The 21888-nt window shown below is 36.8% G+C and overlaps 1 protein-coding gene across 1 annotated transcript in view; it reads left to right on the top strand.

Moving 5' to 3' along the window:
* The first annotated feature begins 274 nt into the window (after window positions 1-274).
* The window catches only part of LOC129358137 (neurexophilin-2), a 50178-nt gene continuing 28564 nt past the window's right edge, over window positions 275-21888 (top strand). The window contains exon 1 of the mRNA XM_055026987.1: window positions 275-843. Within this exon, the coding sequence (XP_054882962.1) occupies window positions 790-843 (54 nt within the window). The 5' untranslated portion in view covers window positions 275-789. The remainder of the gene's footprint in view (window positions 844-21888) is intronic.

Raw genomic sequence — 21888 nt, forward strand, 5'->3', positions numbered from 1 at the left:
CTAGCAATTATACGTTCTTGGGGGCCCCCTACCGACCTGGAGGCCAGATTTATTAATTAAAGAAAGTGTAACAGACTGAAATATTAACTAAATTATAGTAAGTGATGAACTAATTAAACTTATCAAGATGATAAGGCATTAACAGAGACGTTCATCATGATAACTAACTAAATAAATAATCCAACATAGATTTTGATGTCAGGAAAAGATTCATATGTTTTTCACAACTCAGTTTCCTTAAGTTATCGCCTCATTATCTGAACATCACTGGACTCGCTGCTCCACATGCAGCTGTGGTTTGAGTGGTTTCCAGTTAGAGAAAAATCAGCTGTGCAGTCAGTTGCGTTTGGACGGAGAGAGAGGGTTCAGGAGAGACAGAGAGAGCTGCTGTGCGCGACAGATCTCAGCTCTCAAAATCAACCAGTCAGTGTCCCAAAACACGAGAAGAGCTTCTGATCATCAAACCAACCAGCTCGCAGACTGACTTCGCTCTCCGCGCAAACTTCGCGCCGAAGCTCCAGCATGTCCAGCGGGGGCCAACACCGCGGATGTGCCACATGACGCGGACCCGAGAAACTGAAAGCAGTGCTCAAACTTTGCCCACGGAGATCAGTGTGACTCTTCACGAAGCGCACACGCAACTTTCGGCGTGTTTTCCGCTCCTGTGACACTTTCCGCCCGTCACCTGGCCCGTCACTTGGGATTGCTGGGATTCAGCGGCGTGTCTCTTTTATGTTCAGCCGAGGAGACGTGTAGTTTTTCAGGGTGGTCCGCTCTAAGGAAGGTGACATGCAGGTTCTCGGTTGGACCACAGTTCTCCTCTGTCAGTGGATCCTACAGAAGGTGAGTTGTACTTAGAATAGATGAAGAACAAACTGATATTTTTCTTATTTCCTAGAAATCACCTGCTGAAAACTGCACAGGTGCATGCACTCAGTGGCGATTGAACATGTTTACAACACAAGAAACATCCGTAGTTAAATGAAAAATAACTACGGACAGCCTGGAAGACTTGAAACAGTCCTGATGTGTCTTTGTTTCTTGCATTTTCCTTTTTCCGTTTTGACTGGAAAGAAAGAAAGAAAAAAACCGCATGTGCGCCTCCGCTTCCATGCGCGCAGATTTGTGCTGCCTGAGCGCTTCCTTTTCATTCCCAGTTAAGCAGCCCTCCTTATCCATTTATCTATTTGCCCTCCCAGCAACTTCCTCTAAAATTTTCTTCAGAAGTTGAACACGCCCGTGGCTTGGTTTATTATCTTCCCATCGCTATGTGGCAAAGAGTTGGTGCGCTCAGTCGTGTTTGCTGAAGCTGCTGCAGTGTGAGTTAAATGTGCGCTTATGCACACACATAAGCGCAAGTGGCTATTTTGGAACCAAAGTTTTCATCAAAATCTCACTTTAACCTTAATGTTGCTCTTGTTCTGTCTTCACTCCCAGGGATAGAAGATTAAGATGCACCTGAAGTGAAAGGCTGATACACAACAGACCTCTGTCTGCTTTAGCTTTTCAGACTAAATATTATAATTATTTTTTTTTTTGTCTTTCACCAACTCAGCCTCTAAAATATCACACAAACTTTGCTTCCTTTCTGTCTTGTTCATCTTCATCTCCACATCTTAAATTTTATGGCACATATTTTGTTATCTTAGTAAAAAAAGGAAAGTCCTTAAGTTTTTTTGTTTTCACTTCTCTACAATTTGTTTCCTATATAAGGTGCACCTTAATAAATTTCAATATTGAGATGTTCATCTATTTTAATATTTCAGTTTAAAAAAATAAAGTAATATCTTTTCTAGATTTATTGTTCACAAACTGATATATTTTGATTGTCCAGCTGAAATGTCTGCTTATGAAACTGTACACAATATATCCTGAGGACCTGTTTGGGGCTCCTCTTACGTTATTTGCTGCATCAGCGCAGTGTGACATAGAGGTGATCAAACCTGTAGCTCTGCTGGGATGTTAACGAAGCCCAGATTGCTTGTATAGAGCTTGTCTGTGTTGTTCGGTCTGGCATCTGAACTTCATCTTGAAAATCGTTCATGGACTCTACGTGGTTTAGGTCTGGTGAATTTGTGGTCCAGTCGGGCGCAGTATCAAAAAATGTGAAAACTTCACACCGAACCTTATGCACCTCAATTTTTTTGAGGTGCATAATCTTCCTCCAGACCGTGGGGACTTTGTTTCCAAATTAAATTCAAAAATCACTTTGAATAAAGGTCCTGTCCTGTTTCAGACCTTTTCTCCTCCAAGAGTGGCTTAACACAGATACTGTTGCAACTGGAGCACAGTTCTTGGAAACATGTTCCTGTGGCTGAAGCTTCAGCCTCAGCCACAGTTTCCCTTAAACTCTTGGATGAACTTTACTTCACAATTCTTTAATAACTGTGGTTGTATCTGCTGCTTGTGCAACATTTACTAGCATGCATTTTCCTTACACTCAACTTATCTTTCATATACTTGAACACAGTAAACTGAATAGCAACTTTATTAACAAGGACCTTCGGTGACTTATCTTCCTTATTAAGGATGTGAATGACTGTTGCCATGACTACTGTCAGGTCAGCAGTTCGTCCATGATTATGTATGCCAAATTACTACATTTCTGTATCAAATATACTTTTCAAATCATTTTTATGCAATGCAATATTGAAAATTTTAAAGAAACACAATTTTTGATTTTTGTTTTCCGTCTGCCAAAATCCTTCGAATTAAAGAAAATTAACTTCTGAAATAAATCTCTCTGCACAGAATGGCTCTTCAGTAACACTTAAGAAAATAAATTAACTATTACAGTATTCTAGTTCACTGAGAGGCAGTTCAGGGTTCAATGAGCTGCCCTGATGTGTAAAGCAAATCTTATTAACAGTCTAATGTTGCTTGATTAGAGAGACTAATTGAAGTGTTATGAACTCACAGAGGTGTGGATGGGTTGGGAATCTTTGCTGCCCACAGATTTGCCTGGTGACAAGAAACCACAAGTATTTTTTTTCCTAAAAAGAAATACATACTTGTTCTTTGTTTCTGTTGGATTGTTTCCAAATCAGGAGATGGGAGGGCTATTTTGTTTTGTGAAAGGTGAGATGCAAACCTGTTGACAAGACTAAATGCAAATGGTGTCTCTTGCAGGGGGGGGACTGCCACAGTTTGGGGTTCAAGTGTTAGGATTGATTCTGTATAAGATTATTTTCAGCCAAGCGTTGCAGTCTTTGTGTCTGTTGGTGAAAAAAAAAATCACTACTGTGGCGCTTGAGTAATTTGGCTGACATTGCGTGACAAGTTGCATCTTTGGGAGCACAATTAGCTTGAGGGACATAAATGTGAAACGGTAAAATATGCAATGAAAAAAAGCTGAACACAGATAAAGTAAAAAATGAGAAAAGGGGGTAAACAGTGTAGAGACAACCTAAATATGATGATTTGTGTAAACTAAACCAACCCAAAGTCATTACTCAAGATCACTTAGACATTTAGCAAGAAAAATGAAAAGTGGGTAGCATTAATCTAAATTTTCAAAACTGTTTATTTTTGATTAAATTTTAACCGTTTTAGTATAATTAAACAATTGATAAAATTTTTTGGTAAAGAAAGTAATGAAACTGTAGTTTCCCCTGTGCAAGCACTGCAACATTATAATATATTTCACCTTGTTCTTTGAAATCATATCTCCAGTAACAGCACTACAGAAGAAGAAAAGATGTGTGAAAAGCTTCTTTGCTCCTTCATGCTCCCAGGAGAAACAATAGCATTAGCCAGCATCTCAAACTGACGAAATCCTCTTATCTCCCCCCATAAAACAACTATCCGTATACCCCAGGGACATTACGGCAACTGAGTCACTTTAATTTCATTGTATATCGCCCCTCTTCCTTTGCAATCATGTCTCATGTATTCTGCATAGCTTTGCATTTCAGTGTGTCTATGTGTCTTGGTAAAACGTGCAGGAGAGATGCACCCGTGTGTTATTCCATGCCCACATGTTATGATTCCATTCTCAACATGATAGTGGTGGAAGGAAAAAAAATGATCAATCAGCAAACAGCGGGATCAGATGTTTTTCCATCATGGATTAATCCAGGTGGTTGGTGCTTTCCCTCCCACTCTTGTCCTTTCGCCCGTCTGTGGATCATCTTGACTGTCAAAACATTCCAGCTTCAGTCAGCATGAGCCACCACTGCTCTGTAATCTGTGTGAATTATATTCTCTATTCACTGATTAGATGTGTAATCTGTTGAATCATGATGACAGAAGCAATCACATTACTGCCATATCTGTTGTCTCTGAAATTGCTCCCAGAGATCAGATACTCCTTTAACCTAAAAAAACCCTAACATGGATTCCTACAGCGTCTTAATGAATTCTGACATGAATTGGTTGGGATTAAACCAACAATTCATTTTATCTAACTTCTTTGCTTCCTTTCTAGCATCCCTATGTCTCATTTTTGATCCACCATGGCTCTTGAAATGAATCATTACGTTTCTTTGTGTGGTTAATGTTTACATTTTTTTTGTCGTCCTTATAGGAGAGATTATTCCGTCTAAAGAATATATATGGAAAAGAAATATAAATTTTAGCTTAACATAATTTACAGCATCATGGCTTCTTACAACTAACAAATGAAAGCAAGACCAGAGTCAGGCGTGCGTGCTGCTAGAAGAGCTTTACTGCAGCTCTAACAATAACACTTTCTGTGAGAAAGAAGAAACAATGGAGTTTAAGTGGGGCGGAAGAGAGCTGCACAAAATAACCACCCAGAATCTCTTTTGGTTCACATGTGGTGAATAAAAAGGTCTTTGCACGTCATTTTTGTTTCACTCAACAAATCATTCATGAGAATCATTTGTATGTTACGGCACAACGCTTCCATCATTGTAGGAATTAGGGACATACCAATCCATCATGTTTGAAATATGCCAATTTTTCTTTTATTAGGTTTTTATCGGTTACTTGCAAGTAAAATAGTGAACCATTTAATTTTTTTCAAGAATCCTCACAGTGTTCAATAAGTAAACACACCAACAACATTTACTTTTGTACTCTTTAGTTTAGCAAAGATCAGATAAAGGTTGGGAGAACAGAATACATCATGCTTCTAAGAAATAAAATAAGAATCTTACAGAATCACAATTAGCAGGTCTGACCTCTGAAAACGGACACGACCGAATGTCACAATCTCACCGTTACAAATGTACAACGAGGTTGTTCAGTCAAGTCAAGGAATTGTGCAATGTTGTGGCATGTCTAACATAACGCTGCATAACTTAAATATTTTTATGATGTGCCACCATAACTGTCTTATGGCTCCACAATCAGGTGAAAGATAAGCATTAAACTCCAGCCGTGGTCAAGAGTGGAGGTAGGATTATGCATATAGTAAATGTTATTAAACTTAATAGAATGAGTATGGTGGTGAACTGCTTTTTATTAGAAGAAGTCTGACCTGCTTAAATGATTCAGCTCATCACAGCTTAGCTGAATTGATCAGAGAACTAAGGAAAAACGTGATTTAATGTCACTGTCAAAATAATTTCTCATGTCTTTTGACAATCACTCTGAGATAAACAAAGTCACAGACACGAGCCCACTGCTCTGTCTATATGAATGTTTTATGGTTGTTTTGCAGAGCAATAAAGATTATACCACACAACTTTCTAATGAAAGTACTCTCAATAACAAACTTGCAGAGAATACTACAATTGTTTAAAAAATATATTTAATAATGAGGATCAGATATCCAAGAACTCCATAATTTATTTTGGAGAAAAATAAATACTGATGTTTTCAAGAATAGTGTTGAAGATTTGCCCTTTATTTTTATTCTCATATTTGTAAAATCGAAGTTGTGATGGAACTGTTTCCTTGCAGAGAAAAAATAAAGTGCCTCAAATGTATGTATATTGTTGAAAAGAATGTGTTGTGAAGAAAATTGTTTGTATATGGGCATTGAGAGTATTTTGAGTTTATGTTCTTGATTTAACTAGTATGTGGAATTAGGCCCTTTGAAAGAAAAATATTTCTAATGACTAGTATTCATGCTACTGGTGAGGAACAGAAGTAAGTTAGATTCTTTTTCTTAACTTCCATCCAGCTATGATGAATCAGATGTATGAGGTTTAAATACAGATACATATCAGAACTTTTCAACCATAACAGAAGAGTCGAAGTTGTGTTTGAAGCTGGTTTCAGGGTCAGGTCACTAAACATTTTTAAATCAAGATCCAGATTGGAACTATGTTCCAATTTAGACTTACTGACCCGTCAAAACAAGCCTGGCTGTGCTGCTTTCAGGATGTAAGATCCAAGGAGATGCTGCTGCACTTTGGAACACTTTCTTTCCTTTTAAACAAACAAAATAGTCAAAAATAAACCCGAACATATCCTTGCTACAAATGATTCAAAACAGTGCAGCTTAATTTAAATGCTGGAAAAAAAAAAATCTAACTCATTCTTATTCTTTGTAAATGCCATGTTTTATTAATACCAGGAGTTGCTTCCAAACCAGACTACAAAACACGAGGACATTTAAAATCAGATGTGCTTACTAAGCAGATGAAAAGTTGGTTTAAAAGTTTTAAATGATTGCTTTGCATGTAGCAGGTTTTGTCCATCAAGTCCACAAGTTTTATGCTTTATTGCTTTAGAGTCACACAGAGCTCAGCAACATTTAAAGCCTCAAACAAGGTCTGACTTTTTTTTTCATCGCTCATCATTTTGTATTTTACGCCCTCACAGAATAGTTTTTTAAAGACTGCTGATGTTTAATTTTCTCTTCTTAGTTAGTGCTGAAACACCCAAATATTTATTACCATTTCTACTGCTTTTTAAACACTTTAATCTAAATGTTTGTTTTATGGCCGACAATAAAAGATATTATTTAACTCAGCCAGCAATTTTTCAGTTCCCAAAAAGACATTTTCTAATTATTATGTTTCTGTTTGGTTTTATATTGTTATATATTAGGCTTTAAGTTATGGCCAACAAAAGCACCAAGTTAAACCTTTTGTTTATCTGAACTAGTAAAGTCTACTTGAACAAGCTGATAAAGATTGTAGAAACATGAACAACCACAGACCATTGGTAACTTTGTTGATGTTTTATTGATGCTATGAAAAATGAAGCCCTTTCACAGTTTTGAATTGTAGAGTGAAGAGTCTGGCAGTTGCACTGACTAGTGATTTCCAACTTATGCATGTAAAAACACTTGATTATACCTTATTTCTAAGGAATACTGCTCGGATTCACTTCAAATGACAGCCAAACAAAAGCTCGCCAGATGATGATAACCCTGTTGAAGCAGAATCTTACTCAACATTTTATCCTAAAAAATGTTTTTCTTTACCCTGAGTGCTTTAATGCATTATATAGATAATTTTATCATGATCGTTTCCTGATCTCCACCACAGACCAAGTATTTATGTTTCTGCACACAGTGTTATTATGGTTTAGAGTGAAATGTTTTAATCATGCACCAGCACAACTTTAAACAACCCACTGTACATATTTTATTAGTATTTGAATTGTTTACGTTGTATTCCACCTTTTATTTCTTCATTATCTATGCAGTATTTTTGGCATGAGGTAGACGTTAGATGACGGGGAGGTTTGAAGAAGCACCTTCGACATTTTATCTGCATGAAGTTTGAAGAAATGGCAAGAAGCAGACATAAGTGCTCTAACGAGAAACATGACTATTGAAGTTGAATCACACCGTAGTTGTAAGAACGGTCTTAATGTGTGATACTCAAAGAGTAGTTTTTTCTTTGAATAATTATAATTTTTGTTTGTTTTGGGCAGTAAGAATTTTGACTAAATTCTAATTAAATCATATATCAGTGTATCGGATTTGGTTTTCTTTGATTATTCAAACTGGAAATAGGAGGATTTTCACATTGTATAGCAATCTTCTGTTTTTATATTCTTTTTATATTTAACCTAAAGAGGAGGTTAGTAAATACTAGTAAATAAAACTTCAGAGCTAAATGGCATTTTCATTTGACTCTTAAATTAGTAAATAGTTTTACAATCCTTCAGAAGTGAAGTTTTAATTGTCAATTCTTGTTCAGCAGTATTTCATTAGTGACTTTCTTAAGTTCAGATTTTGTGCCCAAAACCCAAAGTTAAGGGTTTCTTAAATATACAAGTTTGCAATAATCTGTGTTAATGCACGCAGATGGATAACAGATCATTTTAGAAAAGGCCAATAAGACAAAGAACATCTGCCTTTAAACTGCTTCATAAACAAGAAGATTTTTGAGTGGCCTAATCAAAGTCCAGACTTCAAGTTCAATGCTTTGGTTTGATCTTAGACAGTTGCTACTGTAGCAAAACCAGTGATTAGACTTATGGGACAATTATTATTCCTCGTAGGGCCAAGCTGGTTTGCTCCTTTAATGGGTAAGTTGATCATTTTAAACCTGTTTGTTGTATTTACTAATGTTATTTTTGATTTAATGATCAAAAACACTATGTGCTGTGACAAGAAAAAGCTCAATTAAAGCAAGTGTGTGATGGGCCAAATAAATTTTTAAAGCACTGTAATGAATTACTATTGAACATTACGTGGGGAAATTGACTGCCTGAGAGGAGGCAGTGGAGGCTGAAAGGAGAAACTTGGAGGAGATCGACGGGATCGGCGAAGAAATGACTTGCTTCTGCTGCGTTTGTCACAAAACGCAACGCAAATCATCCCTGAAGGTGTTCATAAACACATTCTGAGCTGAGGGGGAAAAAAAAAATTAGCAAATGCTTGAAGTAGTTTCCTAATTTCCTCCTGTTGTCGTGAGCAACATGGGCGCCACAAGGAGATTGTCTTGTGAAGCCAGGGAGGGAAGCATCATGATAGAGGTGGGCGTGTTGTTGTCCTGTACAGTCTGACAAGATCAAACATCAATCACTGAACAACATATGCTGAGCAGAAGACCAGAGGGAACTGTTTATCACCTCCCTTGATTAGAACTGATGTCAATATTAAGGAAGATCAGTAAATTAGCACATTGTTGAAAATCGTTATAGGCATGTTTTATTTTGTGTAGAAGTTTCCTCATGTGTAGAAATTGACATAATCACCGACTTAATTATTTGATTTATTGTAATAATTGTTTACCATTTTTATGTTTGTCAATGATAAAACAAAGAGCTATATATAGTCTTGGTATGAACAAGTCGTTTTGTTTAAACAATCCCATCCCTGCTTATGAGAAGAACAAAAAAAATTGGGATTTTAACCAAAAATGGCAGATTAAGGAATCAAAGTCACCAAAAGGAGCGTGAGGTCACCTGGTATTGAAGCTCGTTAGACATCAGTGTCACAGGATCTGAATAAATCTGATAGAAGTAAGGACCAAAGATCTGCTGCCAACAGGAGCCTCACTGGTCAGGAGTTTGTGCGTTGGACATGAATCAAGCTAGACTGATTAATAACTTGATAAATGGTTTCCTAATTTTTTATGTTTTTAATTTTTCTGTTTTAAAACACTGAATTTCTGATGTAACAAGGCAAATATGACAATTATATTCTTAAAATGCTACTGAACTATAAAAGAATTAGCATTCTCTTTTTATTCTTTATAAGTAAGGACATAAAGATTTTTGTTTGTAAAATTATATTAAAGATCATTGGCAAAACAAACCAACTACAACGACAAGAAAAAAAAAATTCAAATGTGTCTTGTTGATAGGATTTGACTAGTACCAGCAGTATCAGCAGTACTTATAGTAGTAGACATGCAAGCGTGAGCCAGCTGTTGCAAAAAAATTTAATTCCCTTAATTTGGGAACTTGATGTGCACAGATTCAATTGATGTTTGGAATGTATTTTAATTGGGTTTTAAAATCTTTAGTTTTATGATTTGTTATTGTCGGCATGCTGCTGCTGTTCCTGACCACGTCTCGCTTGAAAAAGGGATTTTTATCTCAACGAGGAATACTTGGTTATAAATAAAGGTTACAAACAAAACAAAATAAGCAAATTATCATTATTTTGGTTTGTGAAATTGGAGTTTAGGACAAATTCATACTTCCAGGATAAGAAACAAAACACATTTTATTTATATACAGAAAAAAAAAAACAATGCACAAATTCGCACACAAAGTATGACGTTTCCTGTTAAATTCACAACAAAAAAAGTGTCACCATTTGAAGAGAAATTCATACACTTTGCAAATGTATATATTTCGCTGTCAATAAACAATGTTGCAACAAAGAAATAATGGACCAAACGTAAATATATGTTCATAATTGTGTTGTTGGAGTGACATTACCCAGAAACATAAATCTTTGATACAAACATTTAATCAGTGATGGCGACTTCACAGCTGAATGTTATTGAAAATAGAAGAGAAAAGACAAGAAAAAATATTTTTTTTTCCCTCCATGTAGAAATTATGTGAAGGTGGAATGGAAATGAGCAGATTTTCTCAATGGTAAAACATTACAACAAAAACTAAGAATAAAACATCTTACAGTAAGAACAAGTTGACAATTCAAAAAATACTTTACAGGTATAAAAGGTAGAATACGCATATTAAGGAAATGTGTAGAAGTAGGAGAGTAAAGTAATACATGTCCAAGTGTACATGTGCAAAAACATAACAGACCAGTTACAAAATATGGAAATCTTTGCACATAATAGCAGTCTGAGTTTGTTGGAAGCAGTGATGACTATAAAATTTAACCGCTGCTGTCTGGAAGGATGTACAGTTATGCTCATAAGTGCGCCTAGGACGCAGCAGTCTGTCAGTAGGAGCTCTGCAGTCCTGCAACAGCCTTACGCATGGGGTGGGAAACATTGTCCAAGAATGATGTTTACGCCAGAGTGCTTCCGTTTCCCAGAGCTGGCCTTCCTGATGACCTTATCTAACCGCTTCCATACAGCTGTAAAAATCTGCTGATTCACAAACTACACTGCAGAAGATGGCTAATGCCACCACTAAGTGAAAAAGGCCTCCAGGAATGCCCCCTATAAAGTCAAAAAGATCTCAACAGGAGAAGTCTGCAGCAGACCCTTCCTTCAAAGAGAATCAGTGTTGTGATTCCGGTCCAGTTTCTTACAGATGAACACACTCTTTTCTATTCTGTGTTGGACATCGTAATTTATAGAGAGTCTCAAAAATTATTTTCTTCCTCAACTTCATAGTGACAGATATGCTTTTGTTAGAAAACATTCTATATTATGTGCATATTAGTCCCATTCTTACATTTTAACATAAACTTGTGTTTTTTGTCAAGTGTAGTGTTGCTTTTCTTGCAGCTTTAAAAGTGAAGTAAGTATTTTCCAAACATTTTAACACTAAAATGTATGGAATCTCCAGGTCTGAACAAAAAGTGCATCTTTTTGTTAAAATGTTGGAATTGTTATCATCTTCTGTTTGTATGGAAATTTCTCTTCACATTGGGTGAAAATGTTACTTGTTTTTCTTTTTCTGGTAAAAATATGCCGCTCTTGTTTTGACCAATTTTCTTCCAGAGTTTGTTTTTGTCCTCTTTTGCATTATTTAATAAAATAAAGTGGCACAGGGAGGTTATGGGTAAAATGGTCAGCCCTATTTACTCATGTTGCTCCACTTTGAGAGGTCCCCAGTCATCTTTGTGATATGGGCAGGGTGTGAATCTCCCTCCCCCCTCTCTTTTTCCTGGCTGTGAGGAGCACAGTCGAGCTTTGGAAATAGATCACATCAGAAGGGACGGTTGGCTCTCGATGATGGACACCATGTTTGTTTCATACATGCTTGATGAGTAGCTCAGCTCTCAGAGGGGGCCACCAGTTGTGGCGTAACACCACTGCTGATGGTCAATGTGTTGCCGAGTCTCAGTTTCCCCAGGGAGGAAATGCACACTGTGCTTCATACTCTAGCTATCTGATCCACCGGTGTGGCCCTGTGTTTGCTGATGTGAGAAGCATGCATTATAGCTCAACACTAGCCCACATGTTGTACTGAAAGGAAACAATTGAATATATAACACTGTGAATGCAAGATATTTTAAAATGATCTTTCCTGTCTTCATTTTCAAATAATATCCTCTTCTGTATTTGTGTGTGAAATAAAAAGTGTTCTGGATTTTCTTCCAATGATCGAGTAATAATTCATTATGCCAGTGAATCAACCAATAATCAGCCTCAGTGATCAGCAGGTGAAATTCAAAAAATGCAATTTTTTAAAAATTCCTTTTAGTTTATTGCATCAATAAACAAAATATTGATCAATGGAGTCTATTTTGAGTTTAGTAAATTTAAGATAAAGGATGTGAGCATACACTTTCATGGCTAAATGAGGATAATACTGCAATTTATTCATTTCTCATCAAATTTAAAACGTCTACCCTTATTAAGAAACCTGCTGCTCCAATTCTCCTTATAAATGTGAATTCATTGTAATTCTTCATCTAAAACAAAGTTCTAACATAAAGAAATCAGTCTTTATGTGTTTATTGTAGTAAGAAAACTTGAAATAGAAATCAATACCAGTTAACCCTATGCAACGGAACACCTGCTTGCTGTTTTTCTATTGTATTTTTCGGAGATGAGGATTAATTTTCACCCCCGAAAAGTAAATGGAAAACCAGAACGCTGGCATTCCACTGCAGGTTAAGGGGTTCACGTTTGATTTGTGCTTCTTTATTCTGTTTCATACGCATTTAATTTCACGTGTCAATGCTTCAATTCATGAGTTTAGAGCTGAATAAAACTAACGTGTTCACAGGAAAAAGAAAAATAAAATTTCTCAAAGAAAAGCTTTTCGATTAGATTTGAACGCCCTGACCTTTTTGGTCTTGATAACAATGGTCGACACAGAATTACCTTGTAGCTACCAAGAAAATACTTGAGATTTAAAGTTGGTCACAACATACTTCAAACATGAGAAACATGATGATCCAAACTTAACTTTTTGACCTATAAAGCAAATTACAATGTGAAACATACTGGTGGCAGGATTATGCTGATTGGTGGACTTCCTTTAGTTGAAGAGAGGATGGATGGAGTTATGTGCAGGATAAACTACACAAAAAACAGATTGAGGGTTTAAAACATTTGAGGAAACGTTCAATGACACTAAACATTACAGCCAGAGCGGGGATATGATAGATCACAGCATGTTCATGTGTTAGAATAGATCAGTCTTAAACGTAAATCTAATTGAGGACCTTTGGCAAACCTACAAAACAATCTGATGTATACCAACCTGACTTGCAAGATTTTGGAAAGACAAATGATTAAAATAATATTGTATATAATAGAAATCATTAGAAAATAGCTGTTTTTGTGGGTAAAGCACGAAAAACTAGAAGAGTTTTTTCCTTTGTAAATTATGTTGGCATAGTCACAAAGGTGAGAATTATACTTCTTAACTCTTTCTCATTTATTCAACTCTCACCTTTTGTAATTAATGAACAGGGCTTATGTATTTACATCTAATGAATGATAGTAACTTACCAGAGAGAGACACAGGACAGGACTTTATTTGAGTAATGAGATATTAAAGTGTAATCCAAGCGACATGTAATATATAACTCATGGCGCAGATGGCGGTGAATGCTCAGGGTCAGATCAGTGTGAAGACCTTGCACCCCACAGGGGCGTGGAGGATGGATTAGTTTTTATCATTTTTTAAATATCTCTTACAGAGCTTGTAATGCATTAATTCATACAAGCATTGGATTTATTTGAAAACTGAAGCAGAATGAGAAGAGGAAACACGCACACACAGCTAGATTGGTGACCCCTTTAGTAAGCTCCACTGATGTTCAGACAAACACACTATCCTAATAAATAAAAGATTCTGTGTAAATCCACTGGTGATAAAATCTGGGGGATTTGATGCTGCTGTGTTGTTTTTTAAGAAGACATGTAATAACAGACCCTTGTTTGCATTCCCTTTTAGTCCAGGCAGCACTGCAGGATTTGTGTTGGGTGCATTATTAAGATGAAAGCAAGACAATATGATTGTGTTTTTTTCTTGTTTTTCACAGTTTGTTCACTGTAGACTGTTATTCCAAGTCAAAACTTTCTTCATATATTGTTTCCTGAATTCAGGTGTGTTGGAGAGAGGAGATTTAAGTCCAGATCGGGGCACTCAGCAGAACCATTTGGTCACAGATCCCCTGCACATCTCTCAGTCTTTTTCTGTCTTTCTTTCTGGCTTTCATCTTACACCTCTCTCACCTGCCACCTGCCTGTCAAAACCGTCACAATTGAGCTTCTATCTTTTTCTCCATTGCTCATCCTGCAAGCTGTTCTACCTGCAAGCTGATTTTGTCTAACCCTTCAACTATTTGGCCAGTGTCTTTGATTAAAATGGAAAATTAGAAAAAATATATATATATATATATAAGGATGATATTCTTGTGTTAGTTTCAGCTTATTTTGCTCTGAAAGTTTCTACAGTAGAGACAGGATTTTATATTTCTCTTCCGCTCTCCTGGTGGTTTCTGGCTCCAGTCACTGTGTTTCTCCCTGGGTGTTTCTGAATTAAGACATGGCTCTTCTGACTGCTGAATTATATAAAAATCTCTGCTTGGTTTTTAGTTAATTAGCCAAAGCAGAGAGCAAATGGATGGGGGGAGAGATGGGTAGGCTCATGGCAAAAGCCGTGTGTGTTTGTGTGTGTGTTGATGTGGCTACGATAGACTCTCCCTCCTTTAACTTGGTCCAACTTGGCCGAAAGGAGGCTGCTGGGAAGGGAGACTGGGTCAGAGCTGTGGATGAAGACGAGCCCACAGCAAAATGAACTTGAGGCTGTGTGGGCAGCAGGCAAGATCAGAAAAAAAAACATCTGATGTCTTTAGTTCTCACATTTTGGCATTGTGATCCTCACAGATAGCTTAAATGTCATGGTTGTGTGGTATTTAAAGGGTTTAAGGTATGCCACTGCTTCAAAATCTCATTTTGTCCTGTTGTGCACCACGATATGACCAGATATGACACTACGATGATTTTAAATGCCTTCAACATATAACAAAACATCCATGCAAAAATTATGTCAAATTTCTTCATCAGAAAAGTGCAAAATTTCACTCAGACAATTCAAGTGTTTAAAAATGTATTTGCCAACATAACAGTAAGTCTGAGTTTGGCTCCAAAGTATTCACTAGTGGACATGCAGCTCAACATTTCATGGAGTGATGAACTGACCTCTACCCCCTGAACGTGTCTTTCACACGTCAGGCAGTGGGGAGAGGGTCTCTGACCTCGAGTCCAAGGGATGTGCTGGGGTGGTGGAGACTGAAAAGAACCAAGGAAAACCTGGCAGTAGCACCAGCAGCTCATGAAATGAAATGCAGAGTGCAGCAGGACACTTTGTAGCTTAAACACACATATTAGGAATGAGCTCATCCAGATATCTGTATCGATATAGGGTACCTTAGGATTACTGCTTACACCATGTCTCAGGCTTTGCCTCTTTTATTAAAATATAGGAGAAAGAAATGATCAGAATCTTAACTAAAGTTTATTTGTAACTATACTGATCCCAAATCATTGATAAAGAAATAAAAAACTGGTAGCTTCTGATGTCTGGTGTCCATGCCAACAAGTGGAGGAAGTGGTCTGGTCACTCTTATGGTGCTTCCACACCAGGATAGTTCAAATAGGTCTTTTTGATTGGGGAGGGGAATGCCAAAATTCAATGAAGGCCAAAAGACCTTCATTGAATTTTGGTTCTATTTGAACCTGCACTTTAGAAACTGCCTGGACGACATGTTGCGGATACAACAGCTGCTCACTTGGAGCACTAGCACAAGACGTTGCCCAGTATGAGCAGCAACAAACTATCCAACATGTTGCTCTGCATATGTTAGATAAATACAGCTGTACAAAATAACGATGAGGGAGATGAAAATATCATCATGTTATGCTACTCTTACGTTGACTCAGCAAAGTGTTGAAAGGATTTAAAAATTTGGAGTTCAAAGATGTCTGTAAATCATACATTGCTTCCTTCATTTGCTTTACTTTTTCTCATTGTTTGGTAGACAGTCCAGGAGTTTTCCCATTGAAAATCAACGGTACCAGGGTTCACTGTAAAGGTCAAAACTGACACTGACGTTTCCAGGTGGGTCAGGGTTTGTTTGTTTGGTCCACATCAGAGATTAGATGAGCTTTCACAAGTGCAAAAAACAAAGTGGTCAATCCAAGAAAACTCTGGTCTACACCAAACAATACAGTTTAGCAAACCCTTTGTAGCTGCAGTCATATGGTTACATGTGGGGATTTCCTCAGGGTTCGTGCTGCTGATATGAGAGAGAGAGAGTGTTGGCTTGTTGGCTTGTCCTCTGCAGACAGATCTCAGTTAACAAAACTTTCTTGTGATATATATTTTATGGAGCTTTGACATTAATATCTGTTGTTGCTCTCAATGGAGCAAACAGTGGAAAGTTGTGGTAAAAGTAGCAAAAGTAACAATTCAAATGATGATTTTAGTTTTGAGGGTTTCTGAACTTTATAATGTAAAGTATATTGCTCTCATGATAAATCTAAATTCTTAAGAAAAATATCACAGTAATGATAAAATGATTGCACATCCCTAGTCCAAAACTTAAGCAAAAATGGAGGACAAATGTAATCATGACTATTTGAAATAAGTACTTTCACAAAAAGGTCAAAATTTCAGAAAAAAAACAGTATTTTATTTTCAGTTATAACACAAAACTATCAAATTTTTCTCTATTTTCAGGCTTTTTAACGCTGCTGGAAAAAGTTATGGATCAGGCGGAGTTATGGCAAACTGTGAGCTTTCCCTCCTCTTATCTTTTTCTTTTGCTGCCAGTCAGTTGGCTGACTAAACCATAATTTTCCTTGCTTAGAGGAAGGACACATTTAGCTGTTTTACGCAACCAAAAGTTGTGTAACAGCCAATAGTTTTGGTTGTTAAAAACATGTCATTGAAACTACATAAGCATCAGCCATTTTACTTTGGTAACTGTGTTTTCCTGGTTAAAATCCCAGTTTTACTCTATTAAAAAGAGAACATAAATAAGAGATAATGGAAAAGTACTGCTATATGTAGATGTTATTTTATTCTGTTTTGCCACAGTATCAATAATTAAAATAACAACAAATGCTATTAACAACATAATGTTTGTAATTACCAATATTGATAGCAGCAAGTTAAAGAAAAGTTTTAAAACTTTTCATAGGTTTCCACACAGTGAAACTCTAATGCTAACCTACGCCTAGCTTGTTACTGAGATCTCATACATTGCACGTTGTTACACCACATATCAGTGAAAATGAAAGTTTATTCTGTTAAACCAACTTAGTTTGGGATTTTTCAGAGACAGAAAATTATTACCAGTACCTAGGTCATCCCAATTTAAGCAAAATAAAATTAATTCCCTTTAATCCAATCAAATCAAGTGTATTTTGAGATTTTAAGATTTATATCAGAACGCTAACTTTCTCTTTTTTTTTTTCTTGCTTTACAATAATACATATTGAGAGGATTCTCTTAGTCACATTAATGGACTCAGCAGACTTTTCTTCCACCCACTTTTTCTCTTTATGTAGACCTGAATAACAACCTTTTCAAAGCAGGATATATGGATGGTCAAGAGGCTGGTTTCAAATCAGCCTCAGCAATTATTTTCCTCTCTTACACAGGTAAGAATATCACAAAACCTCTAAATGTGAGTTATTCACATTATTAAAAAGGCAATTAGCCATCTATTGAGTTAGTCCATTCTGTTCATTTTTAAACCACTTCTGCTGCACCACTGATTAATCCATGGTTGACACTCGGTCAACGTTTTCAGTGTGCTTATCAAAAGAGACTTGTAGAATCTGGAGACTAAGTATAAAACCATGATGTCCTTATTAATTACAGCATGAAGAAATGTTGATGAAACTTGAATGATCTGATCTTTTCATTATGCCTCATTTTGACAAAGCAGTCATTCTTGAAAACTGGGTTAACATTCTTGATTTAACCCAGGTGAAGTTACATTTCCCCAACAAGATTTGGGAAAACAGAGAACAGAAAACCTTTAGACAGACTGAGTGTCCCGAAGCCTCAGTTCGCTCTGCTCAGCAGATGTCACCCTCCCCTCAGCAAAGTCTCAAAGCAGACCCTAACCTGCAAGTAGCAACATGACCAGTCAGTGACAGTGACATAATGTGGCACCTAGAGGACCAGTCAGACAGAGAATGAAGGATGAGAGGTGATAGATGGGGAAAGAAATGGAAAAACTACCACATATGCTGCAGCAGTGAGAGACTGGACACCTCTCTACACAGGACTGCACTACAGTATGTTCAGCCAAGGAGAGTGTGAACAATGTAAATCAGCCTTTTCAAGAAGGGCAACAGCAGAACAGCTTGATCCCTTAGTGGCCAGCTCTGAGACTCTCCTTATAACTCTGAACTGAGTGGATGTTTGGATACTGCTGAAAATATGTTGCATGAGTGAGAAGGAGGAAAAGTTAGGGTTACATCAAGGCAAACTTTCCCATGAAACTGTTGGGAAAGTAAAGGAACGCATTTGCACAGAATAAAATAGTCACTACAATTTCTCCATGTGTCAGGCTGAAGACTTTTTTTCTTGAAAACTTCCAGGCAAAGCAAAATATACTAAGCACACATTCATTGAAAAAAAAAGTACTTTGAATCATCAAGCAAAGCTCCATTTAGTAAACTGCAGAATAAAGAGGATTACCTACCAACAAAATTAGCTAATTAGCCAATTAGAAAAGAGCTTCTCTTTTTACATTATTGTCATTATTCTGTTTACATGCTAAACACCGCTGTGTTCGTAGTCAATACCATTGGCAAAGGAACAGAAAAATGCTAGATTCAAACACGTAGATATTGTTTACACTGCATCCTTATTGCTGATCAACTCAGTGACTTCTTAGTTTCTTTGCAGCCCATTTGACATTTATTTTTAAGAATCGCCTGGTGAATTTTTTAAAAAAGTATTTGAACAAAAATCTTGTTTGCCTCAAAGAAAAAAAATACAAAACAAGGAGTTTGTAAGCTATTGACTTCAAAATAAAATATCTTACAAAGGAAGGTAAAAACCTACAGACTTGACCTTGACTTGCCAGATAAAGACTGTTTCTGCAGGAAACAGTCAATCTGACCTTGATTAGTAAACAAACTTCCATATTTATTACTTTTGCACAGCTGAATGTAATATAAAATGCTTTAGAGAAGTTATAAACAAAGGAAAATCCTTCAAACAACGATTTGCACTGCAAAGAGTGCAAAAAGTTCTCCATGCAAAAAGTTTTAGATGGTGTGATTTGGTTGTAAGTTTGCACTAGAGCAGATCAGCAATTTGTATGCAAAACATTTCATTTATAAGGAGTTGGTACTTGCAGAACAATACCTGAGGGCATAAATGACAGCAATTGGCCAGGATCTGGGAGATACAGAAGAGTCATGCATGACATAGGTGCCCTCATTACCCACTGGATGAAACATCTGCCACATCTGGTGACAGTTATTTAAGAATTATGGCAGACATTTACTGAACCTAGTAGACAAGTTTGTGACCATATTATGACAATTTGACCATAAGACAAGTGCCCAGTTGATCAGAAATTTAAAAGATGTATCTCTTTGCAATCATTAAAAGTACAACAACTATCACAGTGCTACCCAGTAGTCCTGACACGACATTCTTCAATGTGGAAGTAGCTGCTGAAGTTTAAAATGTAGACATTTTTAGTGTGGCATTTAAAAAAATAAGACAAAGACAGCAGAAAAGCAAGCTGTTGAAAAGTAAAGTATATGACCTATATGCGGAAAGGTGAAGTTCGGTAAGGGTAACACACTGTAACATACACTACATACTGGGCATTCTTTACTCCACAGAGTACTGTGCATACTCGACAGTACATTTTTACAACTGTGTTCATGTATTTGGTGGTGCACAATAAACTACTCGGTGGAAAACAAAGATGACAAGGTTCAGAGTCAGTGCAGTCAGTAGTAAAGACACCACATAAGCCAGACTTGAACTTTAGGCAGCACTATGGGGTGTGGTGGCTGTCCTGGTGGAGATGAAATGGAGCTAAGTGCCCAACTAGCTCATCAAACTAATCTGTCCTTTCATATTACAGGAAATGAAGGTCTTTGTTATGAGGAATGAATACAAATATTATGTTTGACTATGAAATTTCAACTGTCCACGGACAGATCTCTGCAGCTCACAGAACACTCTCTATGCCTGAGTGTGTTTGAGCCTTAAATTATGAACACTGCAATCATTTAAAGTAACCAATATTTGCTTCACTTTACAATTACAGAATATGGGACAATAAGACCAGAAGGATACAGAGGGCATGTTCGTTCACAAGACTTGATCTGACCTATGTTTGAGGTTATTTAGTTGAACGACCTTGCAGAATATTTTGATTTCGTGAGATCTCCTGCCAGTGCTCTGAAAAATGTCCCTGCATTGTCTGAAGGAAAAGTAATCACATAAAAGTTGCCACCTTTAAATTGTCAAGATAACTGATTTGGAGAATACATTGATTATGTTAATATTTTATTTCTCAAACACATTTAGAAAACAATAATGAAAAGAAATACTGCTGTTTTGTTTGTTATAACAAAATTCCTCTCACTGACTGTCTTTGTTTTTATCTCATAGACTTTTGCTTTGCTCCAAATTGTCTTGTATTTCAGGTAGTCATATCCTCCTCCTTTTTTCTCTGTCGTTGTGCGTGGTGTGGTGAGGTGTTTTTGTGCAGTCTAGATAAGGAGGCCAGGGTGAACCTACGTCTTGCTGCATCAAGCAGTGGAGTATTGAGAGGCCAGCTTTGTGTCCCTGCGACCTGCTGAGACTCATAAATCAAACAAATGCACACACAAGGACAGAAAGAAAGAGATTAAAAAGATATCTATGAGTGATTGAGCACTATGTTGCCTTGTGAAAAAGAAGGCCCAACACAAATACTACTGTAAATATACATATCTGTGCAGGAGTGCCTGTGTGAGACCTTGAACGAGTAAACCCTGACATCAGGAGGGACATGTCCTCAAAATTTATGTCCTTTGCGAACATAATTTCTGGGATCGACTTGACGGCTTAACCTTAAAGTAATATCAGAAATGACAAATCCACAAATTTTGCCCCAGTATAATTGTCTGCCTCAAGGTTTATTACATCTAACAGAATCTCATCAGCCAGAGCAATTTCTGCTAACCAGAGGTGCTTTATGCAGAGATTGCCACATCCACTGGATCGAGATTAAAATGAGGTTACAAATGAATGTGCCTGATAAATGTTTTGTAGTTTTTAATCCACAAGGCCAGTCTTTTGTATGAACCCCATCACCCATCCAAGCTGACATGTTTTTATGCTAACATCAATTTAAATCAACAACAAAAAGCCGTATGTTACAAAAATATTCAACATCTATTGCTTCTATTTTTGTAAAATGTCTCTAATAACTTTGCAGCTCATCTAAACCTGCTATGTTTCTTTATGTCACATAATTATTTTTGTTTTGATTTTTTCCAGTCATAACAAATGTTTTTTTTTCGTTGAGATATGAACCCACCTTCACATTTTCATTCGCTACATCTCTGGTTGCAACGATTAGATTCAGTTGCCAAATGGCTTGGTTAATGATTTCATTCTTGTCCTGCATTGAGATATCAGACCTCTCTGTCACCTTTTTATTCACATATCCAATGCTGCACAGACTCTGCTACGTAGGAGGGTAATTGTATGCTCATTTTATACATCAGGTTCAATGTCATGTTGGATAACACGCTGTCACGGGTCATGCTGTTTTATTTCTTTGGAGATGTTTTTGCAACTTTTTCTCAGTTTATCAGTCATGTTTATGTTTTTTTTTCTTGCAGGCAGAGTATTATTTTCTTTCCTCAGTGGCACAGATAACATAGTGATGTGTCACATAAAGAAAAATGTGAATAGCTG

This window comes from Poeciliopsis prolifica, unplaced genomic scaffold, assembly GCF_027474105.1.
Source record: "Poeciliopsis prolifica strain line A6 unplaced genomic scaffold, Auburn_PproV2 SCAFFOLD003, whole genome shotgun sequence".
Taxonomy (NCBI): domain Eukaryota; kingdom Metazoa; phylum Chordata; class Actinopteri; order Cyprinodontiformes; family Poeciliidae; genus Poeciliopsis; species Poeciliopsis prolifica.